The 12,202-nt window shown below is 32.0% G+C and overlaps 1 protein-coding gene across 1 annotated transcript; it reads left to right on the top strand.

Moving 5' to 3' along the window:
- The first annotated feature begins 741 nt into the window (after nucleotides 1-741).
- On the top strand, nucleotides 742-11,922 carry LOC135931150 (ESF1 homolog). The gene is made up of 12 exons (XM_065468053.1): nucleotides 742-771; nucleotides 815-1,184; nucleotides 2,354-2,523; nucleotides 3,432-3,552; nucleotides 5,236-5,305; nucleotides 6,255-6,368; nucleotides 7,121-7,370; nucleotides 7,438-7,696; nucleotides 9,347-9,601; nucleotides 9,984-10,147; nucleotides 10,399-10,686; nucleotides 11,658-11,922. Exons 1-12 carry the CDS (start codon nucleotides 760-762, stop codon nucleotides 11,799-11,801), a joined length of 2,217 nt encoding a protein of 738 aa, XP_065324125.1. The 5' UTR covers nucleotides 742-759; the 3' UTR covers nucleotides 11,802-11,922.
- The last annotated feature ends 280 nt before the right edge of the window (nucleotides 11,923-12,202 follow it).

The following is a 12,202-nucleotide window of genomic DNA, read 5'->3' as shown; positions in this document are numbered from 1 at the left end:
CTCATATTATCAATTACACATTAATGAAATTTCTACAAGTTACTCTTGTCTTATAAATGTAAGAGATCATTTAATTTTAATAATCATTGTATCGTTTAACGATAATATGATTATCAATATTTTATTCATATTAAATGATCTCTAGTCTTCTTAAATTTGATAGCATTAAGATTATACGAAAACTACATATCTATATTTATCTTTGTTTAATTGTAAAACTAGGGGGCCTTGGTTGAAATTTAATCATCCCAATTTTTAAACTACATTTTAAAAACGAATATCTTTTTTCTTCATCTCAAATATATATAAAAATATAATGTTGTTAATATAATCAATCATTAAAAATGTATCTTGAGGATACAATTATCTCAACGCGTTAGTAATAACACAATCGAAAATGATAAAATAATAACATATCCTTCGGATATATAACAAAACAATTTAAGTTGAAAGTAACAATCATTTAAACTTGGCAAAAGTCTACCATCAAGAAAAATTAAATTTTTGGGTTAAAGATTTCTTAAATCAATGGGGATTAGATCGTAGATCTTTTAAATTTAATAATCAGCCCAGTGTTTTGAGACAACTATTTGGTTTCCTTAGAAATTCAATGACAACTTTCTTTTTTAATTAAATTGTTTATATTAGACATTATTTTAAAATGAATAATAAAAGGAATTAAAAAAAAAATTTAAATACCTCCAATAAAGTGTTCTTTTGTAAATAATTTTAATTGCTGACATTCATTCATAAGTCAGCATGGATCCAAAAGTAATCTAGCTCTAGATTGTAATGATTCTTATATAATTTATAGATTCTTAAAGATGATAGGTTTTCTCACATATATAACAATCCAAAATTCAAGAGGATGTCAGTTAAGGCTAATAAAATTAAGATTGATAAACGATTCAAGGGCATGTTCACAGATGAAAAGTTTAAAATAAAAGGCACAATGGACAAGAGGGGGAGAGATGTTAACCTAACATCGAACGAAGACATGAAAAGGTATTACAAAATCGATACAGAATCAGAGACTGATGATGCAATAGACAGTTCGGTTAAATATCCTAAAACAGATAATAAAGCATTAAAATTAATTGAATCGCCTGGATCTCATTCTACACATGATTCTCCATCAGAATCAGAATCCACTCAAACGGATAGTGATGATTCTCTATCTGAAGGTTTGTTTTTCATCTTAGTCAATCTTGATTAAATATGATTGCAATTGGCAAAGATGCAGTCAAAAGTTGGGGCACTAAAAAAAAATTAAAATGGCATTTTAAATATAGTAATCATCTAAACTCAAAATTATTAATATATTTTTTTAAATTAACCCTGCCAAACATAAGGGCTTAAAGCTCATTTCATGGGAGAAAAGACCCCCCCCCCCCCCCCCCCCTTATGAGAGTTCTGATTATATCCGGCAACTAATAATATATTAGAAATATGCCTGAACCAGCATGTAAATATTTTTTAATAAATCCTATAAATTTATTTGCATGGCTTGTAAAATATTTTTTTACAACTCATAATATATTTTATAAAAATAAAGAGTTTATAAATTTTGGGAAATTCTAACACCAGCCTAGCCTATATATATATTGTGCATGATTCATCTGGCTCAAAATCCTGGACTCTGCAGATTTTCTAAATAATGGTGATAAATTGCTCAATTCAATCCGATTTTTATAAAGGGCCAACTCATTATTTTATCTAGGAAAATATTACAGGAGCCTGAAGATCTTATAAGCAAAATCTTGAGACTTAGGCAATATTTTTCTGGGTAAACTATTGTGCTAACCATTTTTACAAATCAGCTGTTTAACAACCCTATCTCCAATATATATGATCACAAATGCCAGAATAATGAACCTAAGCATGTTCTGATTCAGATTTAAGTTTAATAACAAGTAATGGTGTAAGTTTGCTTATTTATCAAAAAAATGATAGTATTTGGTTTGACGATTTAAAAAACTTGTTTAAACCTTTTTTTAGATTGAGGCTTATTAGAATTATGTAAAGAAACACACATTCTTTATCTAATTTATCACTATCCATTAAAATTAATATTGTGCCATTACACAATTAAATATTATTAAGATTATCTTCTCTTAAATTATATTATGGCACATTCAAATAGCAATATACAAAGACAATCACTGATACCTAACTTCAAAATCAAAATAAGTTAATGTTTAAAAAAATATACGATATCGAAAGATCCATACAGATTTACAGATTTTAGAATTATTTATAACAGTTCAGGTTTGATTTAGAGGTTCTAAGGTTTGGATCCCTTGACTATATTATTAGCATGATTTTTAGTATTTTATTCGAAACTAAATTTGAGATTACATTGATCACAAATGGGGAGAACTCGATGCTGATTGTCCAGAAATTGGTGAGACAACTAACAGGTTAGCAGTTTGCAACATGACTTGGGAATTGATTAATGCGAAAGACCTATTCCTGTTATTCGATTCGATCAAGCCAGCTGGAGGGATTGTCAAAAATGTCACAGTTAGTTCAATTTATATGTCACATTTGAATAATAATTATTATGTTTTTCCATTATCATGCTTACACACGCAAACTTCCATCACATTTTTTTAAAAAAAATTTGTACGTTACTTACATTTAAATATTTTATCATGTAATACACACATTTATAGTTCTACAGAGCTAACCGGTGTTGCTATAATTGTTAATAAAATGTAGGTGCAATTCATGGCCTTTTAAAAAATATATTTCCTAGTCTCCATGCCGGATCGAATATCAAAATTACTTAAAGAATTTTTAAAAAATCAGATAGGGGGAAATAATTTTTACATTCAAACGAATCCTCATATTTTAAGATATTTTATAATTTAAAACTGATCTCTATTATTTATAACCACGTATTTACAGTTTTTTTAAATAAAATAATTTATCTGACGATAAATTTTTCGAATGCGAGAATGCCTTGGTAAATGACCGGATACAGATTTTATGTTAATTCGGCACGCTTGGAGTTGTTATTAAAGTGGTTATAATAAACCGGGATAATGAGGTCCTTTTTCACCTAGAAAAATATTACGCAAGACCTGAAGATTTTGCTCATAGAAGGAAGCGAAGGTTCTGAACATATATCATCGGAATCTTAAGGCTTAGGCTATATTTTTCTGGATATTGAGTTAGCTGCTTTTAAAAATCGGCTCAAAACGAGCCTTTTAACAACACTAACTTATAAACATCGTTATTTTAAATGTTTACAATTTTACCGAGGTTTCAATTTACAGTGAAGACATCGCGTAACGCTCAGGGATCGCGATAAAAATATAAAGACTATGGAATTGAATTAATTATTTTGCGATTCGTCGCGATCGCCGTAAATTGATACTTAAATGTCTGAAACGCGACAAATTGAATATATATGTAAAAAAATATAGATATACAGATCGGAGTACGGCAAAAGGATGAAGGCGGAAGAGGACGCTAAGGGACCTTTCGCGGTCATGGATCAGCTGTTTAAACCGGGTAATGCGGCAAACAAGCCCGCGAAAAAGACGAGTTTAGTTTTATATTTAATTAATTCTATCTCCTTCCTTTTTTTTATTTATGGCTCTCCACAAAGAATCAAGTTGGAACTATTATATTCTTAAAGGCATTAGGGGGTTAGGTTTAGGGTTAGGATGACAAGTTTAGACATAGCCTTATACATAGCATTTTATTAAATCTAAAGTGAATAAATCATTTTTGATTCTATAAGGTATTTTGGTTTAGGGTTAGGGTTAGAACAAGTTTAGACACAGTCCTTATACATAGCAAAATATTAAATCTAAGGTATCTATCATTTTGGAATCTATAAGGGATTTAGGTTAGGGTTAGGATGACAAGTTTAGACATAGCCTTATACATAGCATTTTATTAAATCTAAAGTGTATATATCATTTTTGATTCTATAAGGTATTTAGGTTTAGGGTTAGGGGTAGAACAAGTTTAGACATAGCAAAATATTAAATCTAAAGTGTATATATCATTTTTGATTCTATAAGGTATTTTGGTTTAGGGTTAGGGTTAGAACAAGTTTAGACACAGTCCTTATACATAGCAAAATATTAAATCTAAGGTATCTATCATTTTGGAATCTATAAGGGATTTAGGTTAGGGTTAGGATGACAAGTTTAGAACTATCCTTATATACATAGCAAAATATTAAATCTAAGGTATCTATATTTTGGAATCTATAAGGGATTTTGGTTTTGGGTTAGGGTTGGAACAAGTTTAGACATAGTCTTATACATAGCAAAATAAATCTAAGGTATCTATCATTTTGGAATCTATATTTAGGTTAGGGTTAGGATGACAAGTTTAGACATAGCCTTATACATAGCATTTTATTAAATCTTAAGTGTATATATCATTTTTGATTCTATAAGGTATTTAGAGTTAGGGGTAGAACAAATTTAGACATAGTCTTATACATAGCAAAATATTAAATCTAAGGTATCTATCATTTTTGAATCTATAAGGGATTTAGGTTAGGGTTAGGATGACAAGTTTAGACATAGCCCTATATACATAGCAAAATATTAAATCTAAAATGCATATCATTTTTTGAATCTACTATAAGGTATTTAGGTCTTTCGATTAAATTTTGAATTGTTAATTTTTATAAGGTAAAACATTTATAAAGAGTATTTGTGCGAACTTGTGTTTTTTTTGTTTTTTAAATTCTAATTGGGGATATATATAAAAAAAACAATAAGTTTTTTTTTATTTAAAAAAACATATAGAAAACAACAAAAAAAACAAGCTTAAAATATAATTTTGATTAGGTTTTTAATAGGGTAAAAAAATTGAGGGGTGATTCGTGATATAATTGTAAATTTTATTTTAAAAAAAAATTTAACATTCTTTGTTTTTTTTCCTTCCATCCCACTTCTTTTCTAATGCATTAAATTAGGATATAACCTAACTTGATAAAAAAAGAAATTTACTAGGAAAATTAAGGGATGTAAATTATGGATGGAACAGATGTTTCGATATTCTAAAGGTTACTCGAATCGAATTACTGCTATTCGGTATTCGATATCCATAAAATCGGATCGAGTTTTTGGCTTTCGGCCTATGCATGATTACGTATTAGTCTATTACGTGTCTCTTATATTTCGAGAGCCCTAATTTTTTTTTTTTAAAAATATTTCTCCCATATATCTCTTATAAATCACACGAATAATAAACGCACAACAGGTAGCGAGGATGACGAAAGCGAAGCGGAAAATTTTGACATCGAAAAATTGAGGAGATATCAAATAAACACGTAAAAATTATGCACGTTTTTTCATTCCATTCTTTTCCATTCTTATCCATTTGTTGTCTTCTATTTCTTTTTCTTTTTATCATTTTTTTCTAATTTTCACGAGATTGCCTGGAATTCTTAATTTTTTTTATTTTCGCCTGGCCTAAATTATAAAAAAATTTGCCAAATTTTAAAATTGATTTTGTTCTCCCATTTTGTAAATTGTCTCAAAAAGGGAAAATTGAGAATCAGTGATGGCAAAATGAAATGTCACATTGATTCCCTTTTCACGATTTTCAACCCAGTTCCCAGTATTGGGTTTTGAAGATGACTTAAGATTGGAATCGATCTATTTATATTCGGGGCCGGGTTCTTGGAATCAACCTGTGGGTCTTTGATATATAGTGTACTTAGATATGTTCAATTCCACGTCAACTCAAACAGGGGTGACCACCGCCTTTCGACGAAGCTCGGTACATCCTGGGACATACCATTGATGACCATTTATTTCTCCAACCCTTTTTTAGATTTAGATCCAAACAGATCTTAAATAACTACCGCACATCGTTGACATGTCGCGTTATTAGCAATCAAATGATATTTAAAAAATAGTGAGTTAAACAGGAAACGGAAATCGATTTATATCAAAAAAAAATAAGATTTTGATTTTATTTTTTTTGGATAATTTGCAAATTAGCGTTTTTTTAATTATATTATTTTGAGGCATGCGAAAAAAAATGCTTTTGAGATCTCTAAACAACTTTTGAGATCTTTAAACCGCTTTTGACATTTCTAAACAACTTTTGAGATCTCTGACAGCTTTTTGACATCTCTAAACAGCTTTTGAGACATTTAGGGCGTTTTTTTTAAAGTATATTTTTTTAAGCGGGTCACCGCGAAAAAACGCAAATATCGATCGGACAATTAGATTATGAATATGTCTTTTTTTTCAAAAAAACATATGTTTTAGCATGAAATACGCGTACGCCATCGTGGAGTGCGACACTATCGACACCGCGCAACATATATACGACGAGTGCAACGGATTAGAATTCGAGAAAACATCTAATATAATAGATCTCAGGTTATAAGGGTTTAGTAAAACTCTCTTTCGATTTTTAAGGAAGGGAGGGGGGAGGAGATGGATAGAGTGATTGACAGGGGCAATGTGAACGTGAATGGCGTTTTAACCCTCGAGGTCATAAAGGACCTTAAATTTGGTGTGAAGAATATATTTTTATATCTAATTTTTATTTTTTACCGATGTTCTTCTTTTGGAGAAAAACTTTCCTGGTTCGAGATATTTCGCTAAAAGGACCTGTTACCCGAGAATTATAAAACTGACCTTTCTAGTTTTATTTAGCGCCTTTTAGTAAAATATATTAAACCCATGTTCCCTGGAGTTTAGTACCTAACTCTATATAACTCACGCTATAAACGATTTGCATAACATACATCACCTTTGAGTATAGTTGTAATGGGTATTATTGTTAAAATGTTCCATCTGAATAAAGCAGTAAAAAAGATTTTATACTTTGATTATTAACGTTCTACGCCAAATAAAAAGATATTTTTGAGCAAAAAGGGCCTCTGATAAACACCCTAAACCTACTTAATTTATCGCTTTTAAAATTATGATATCGTAAATTTTTCCCCAAAAATTTATGGTCAAAAAGAGCTGACCACTGCCGTCAGAAGGGAGAGGCGTACTCGTAAGAAACCCTAGAATTAAATTCTGGCAACTCTAAATTATAAATAATTAGCATGGTTTTTGCTCGTAACCCAACCCTAAATAGTCGCTCCAATATTTTTACGATATTTTTTTTTGCAAATTAGATACGTCCCAGAGGAGACCACTTTCCACACTTCCGCCGATAATCCGGAATCCGATATTCTTTCCCGATTTGATTGGCAAATGTCCATCATCCCTTCGATTCGAACAAACGAGTCACTCCCGTTGGTTCCTAACCCCTGCTTAAGCCAGACGAATTTCGACTTAACCTGGGATAACCAGGACCCAACACGTCAGTTGATACTAAATAAACAATTGTCATCGTTATATTCCACGGGAAAAGACGAAATCAGGGTTTTAAACAAATATATAAATACCGAGGAATAGAGAAATAAATGTTAATTATTTTTTCTCTCATTAGGTAGGCAAAAGCAAGAACAGCGGCAAACAGAAAAGGAAAGAAAAGGCCTTACTCTTGCAAAACCTTTTGGAGTTCGGTCCTGAGTCAGCTTCCGTTCCCGATACGGCGGTAAACGAATCGAAGGGGCGGATGGAATCCTGCGATAAACTGAAAGATCTGGGCATGTTTCTGGCTCCCCCTTCGTCAAACTCCTCCGAATCTGGGTACGATTGCGAAGAAGATGCAATGACGAAGATCACCGAGGCAAATGATAGCAAAGGTTGACCTTCACGCTTTTAAATTATTATTTTCCTTGTGAGTCTAAAGCAATGAAATTAAAAATTGCTTTCAAAAATGAAGTTGTCCGGTTTATGTTTTTCTTCTAGAAGGTTTACACTAGAGACAAGTAGGCCCGGCCCGAACGGGTTTCGGAATTTAGTGCCGGGCCGGGTTTGAAAAATTAGGCCCAATGTAGATCACCAGTTTACACTGCTCCCATCTTTTTAGCATCAATTCAATCCGATATTTCGATGGTATAGAATTTCAGAAAGATCCAAAAATTTATATATTTTTTTTTTGAGTTTCAAATTCCTATTTTTCATGGGGAATATCGAGAAATAATAATTTTTATGACAAAAAATTTGGTCTAAACAAATGAACGTGTTTGGAATTTTTGAATATATTTTTTTATTCTGATGATGAATTATTTAAAGTAATTAAATTTGAAAATTAGGATATTGAAAATAGGAATGAATTATGGAGACTTTAATAGTGGAATCATCATTGAAAAACTGCTTTCTTTCTTTCTTTCTTTCTTTCTTTCTTTCTTTCTTTCTTTCTTTCTTTCTTTCTATCTGTGTTTTTAATTGTGTTATCGTATCTATTGTAATTGTGTATTTTTACATTATATATAATAACTTTGTATAATATCCAATGTCAATCAAATAATGTTTAAATGTAGATTCGTATATTTTATATTTAATTTTATACAATTATCAAATGACGATCTTTACAAGTTTTGTGTCGAATATCAAAAAAAATGTCAATCAATTTTTTTTTTGATTCCCCTTTGTGTAAGCTACAAAAATAATAAAGTGATGGTTTAAAAATCATATATTTAATGAATTAAAATGTTGTTGTGAGATGTAATTATTAGAATTATTTTTTAATATCATTCAACAATTACCTTTGACTAAGTTTTAGTATATAGGGGATGTAGTAGGACACCATACTATTACAGTCATGGAAATACTAACCACCGCATGATCGGCAGCGGTGGCGCTAGTGTGGGGGCTCTTGACTTCCTCCTGTACGGGGTAGAGGTAGCGCTTCTGTGACTTCCTGGCCCGGATGGCGATTGATTGGGCGAGTCTCGTTCCTGTCAACTCTGGCCTAGTGTTGTTAGAAAGGCCGATTTGAAGTCGATTTTTTTTCAAAACGGCCCGATTAAGATATTAGCTAAAATAATATTATGTGAGCACCGAGTATCGGGTAAATAGATGTTCCAAGCATTTCTGCCAGTTACATGAGCAAAATCTTCAGGTCTATCGGGCCGGTTTTTAAAATCGGCCCGAACCGGGGTTTTATAACAACACTTGCCCACGCCATATTTGTTTTTTTTTTGTAAACAAAAAAAATAAATTATCCGGAGTTAGGGGAATATAAATTTATTCAAACATAACAAACTAACCGGTTGTGAGATCGGTTTTCCGAAAGTTGCATATTATCGAATTGTAGTGATTTACAAACTCGCTCCCGTTTGGGTACGATTTCTAAAAAAACGGCTGACTCAATATTTTAGCCAGAAAAAAAAAATGTAGATGTTCCAAGACTTCGTTCCATCTTACGAGCAAAATCTTCAGGTTACTAAGTTAGCGATTTTTTGCTTATTTTTCAAAAAAAATTAAATCCCCCCCCCTTTTCCCTCTAGGCGACAGTTCCTCGGCGAAAGATGTGTCAAAAAGAGAGGACAAATACGCCAAATACCGGCGATTATTGAAAGGAGTTTTGGGCGGGAAGGAAGGGGAAGATTTGCCGGATCGATCATCTCGCTCCTCCGCCAAAAATGGAGAACTTTCGTCCAACGACGAATTCGATGACGATTTTTTCGAGAACCGAAAAAAAAATGGCGAGGAAATCATGGCCGATGCCACGGATAAAGTCATGCAAATCACCTGGGAGCCCGGTAATTCTTGGTTTATTCGGTTATTAAAAAATTTTTTTTAAAAATATATTTGTGCGAATAACTTTCCCGAACCGATTAACAGATGTTTGAGAAACGAAAATACCGTCTAAACGTTTCCGGTTTCAGTGAACATTCCGAAAAATTATCTAGAGGGAGTGCTGAAATAAAAAAAATAAATTCCCCCCTTCCAACATACGAGTTGAGATGTGGCGGTTTTAAAAATTAACATTCGCGATTCGCGTTATTCTCCCCCCCCCCCTATACTAAAGCGGTAAAATGTAACTTCTAATTTGGATCTCTAAATATTGTACAGATACAAACTCACATCTGATCCTCTCCTGTATAATTTTTTTCTAATTTAAAAAAAAATTAATAAAAATAGAACTCGATGATATGGCCCAAGATTTGGTGGACAATAAATTGCAGCAACAGAACCTAGGAAGTATGGCTCCCTGGGAGAAATATTTGGCTAAGGATAAGGCCAAAAAGATGGCGAAGAAACAGAAGAAACTGCAGAAGTTTCGAAATGCTAGTACAGAAGATCGGGTAATTTTTTTTTGAGAAGAAGAAACCAGATAATTATATATAATCAGAGACTTGCAGAGGTACCGTGTGCACAACCCGGCCCGGATTTTATTCGGCTCAGCCCGACCCGGGTTATGGTGATTTCAAACTCGGCCCGGGTATATTTAAAAAAAATTAAAATACGCGCCGGGCTTAGGGCCGGGCCTGCAGGTCTCTGACAATAATATCATCTGTAACTCTAAAAAAATATTATTCTTAAATACAAATCGCAGGAATATTCGCTCTCTTCAGACGATGACGATAATATGCGTGCCAATCATTCGAAGGCCGATTTAGAACTTCTAATGATGGACGACAATCTCGTTGCTAATTCTGCCAACAAGCGTTGCCCACCAAAAAAGCGCCAGAATTCGACTAACGAAAGTTTATCGCGTTTAGATCCCAACCAAAAACATATTGCCGAACCTCAGAAGGTTTCCAGAAAATTCGACAGGAAGAAAAAGAAAAGAATTACAGACGCCGAAATTCAGAATGATGAGGGAGATGATGATGAGTTTGAGGTTGAATATTATTTTTTATTCTTCACCTCTTTCTTTCTTTCTTTCTTTCTTTCTTTCTTTCTTTCTTTCTTTCTTTCTTTCTTTCTTTCTTTCTTTCTTTCTTTCTTTCTTTCTTTCTTTCTTTTTCTTTCTTTCTTTTCATTCTTTCATTTTAAATTCTTTATGTATAAATCATATGTTCCAAATTAAGGCGAGCAGCATATGTATAATGGAGTCTATCCATAAATTTACGTATGTATAATGAATTGTAATTAATTATCATAGGAATCTAAATAATAAATATTTACATCTAAACAGCGTTAAAAATTTGTTTGTTCCATCTGCATGTTTGGGATTATTATTATTCGTTTAAAAATAAGGCCTTTCTTAAAAGTGATCTTAAATGCCGACCATTTTACAATAGTTTCGAAATTTAATATTAGGCTTACTTAACACATGTTTATGTTGATTGACAGGCACGGGCCATAATAAGGTTCAATTTAGTTTAGTTTAAACGAGATGGGAGGCGATGACATATTACCTAGTTGCATTCATTAAAACAGCTGGGATGCCATTTTGATTAACCCATATAATTATTGAAAATTTTAAACGAGAGGTCAATTTATTCCTATCTCTAACGCAAAATCTATGAAAGAATTGCCTTAATCAGCGAGATAATAATGAAGCAGGTTATCAATTTATCGGTATATGGGTTACCAAAATGGCGGGTCCGGCTGATTTTCATTCAACAACGCCTTCAATGCATCCTCAGTCTAGGTATTATTATATATCATTGGATGGAGGGTAGCAAGCTCTAAATATTTGGCACATTGAAAAATGAGCGGTAACTCTAATAATGATGCATAGAGAACAACTTTAACTGGAAAACTTGATATTTTAACTTTTGCGAATAGTTAGAAGCATTGTCTCCATTTAAATATTTAATTAATTATATATATAAATAATATTTATCTATATTATTATCCAAAAAGTGCGATCAAAACGACGATAGATTCCTGGCTATTCGTTCCAATCCCAACTACGCTTTAGATCCTTCGAATCCCAATTTCAAATCCAATATTCCTAAAAATTCGAAACATAAATCCAAAAGGCAAAGAAGAAGAAATAAGAGCTGAATTGAAGCCCAATAAAAAAAAAATTTTTCCCTTGAATATTTCTATTTTTTTTTTGTGTGTAAAGAAGAAAAAATATTGTGTTTTTTTATCTCGATAAAAAACACGCACTTCTCGAAATCTGTAAAATAATAAAATATAACTATAGCCGAACTAAATGGTCCGAAATCCGCGTACTCCAAATTCAAATACGCATATATTCGACGCGTTTATGGATTGTGTTGTTCCCTTATCCGCAAATTGAATTCTAATTGTCATTTTATATTTTGACGAGAGACAAGATTTCAAATATTTAGCCCTGAATTTAGTGTTGTTTAAACTACCTATTCTTTAGTCAACTATAAAACTGCTTAGCCATATTTTTATCCAGAAATATTCTAATCAATCTTCAAGATGAGGGGCTC

Source organism: Gordionus sp. m RMFG-2023, chromosome 1 (assembly GCF_954871325.1).
Source record: "Gordionus sp. m RMFG-2023 chromosome 1, tfGorSpeb1-WG-v2, whole genome shotgun sequence".
Classification (NCBI taxonomy): Eukaryota; Metazoa; Nematomorpha; class Gordioida; order Chordodea; family Parachordodidae; genus Gordionus; species Gordionus sp. m RMFG-2023.
This window is presented reverse-complemented; position numbering and strand designations above follow the sequence as displayed.

What these genes read in the sequence shown, in the direction of transcription:
- LOC135931150 (XM_065468053.1), top strand. An exon ending in CAAGCCCGCGAAAAAGACGA is followed by an intron (nt 3,553 to 5,235) that starts GTTTAGTTTTAT and finishes AACGCACAACAG; the next exon opens with GTAGCGAGGATGACGAAAGC. An exon ending in CGGGAAAAGACGAAATCAGG is followed by an intron (nt 7,371 to 7,437) that starts GTTTTAAACAAA and finishes TTCTCTCATTAG; the next exon opens with GTAGGCAAAAGCAAGAACAG.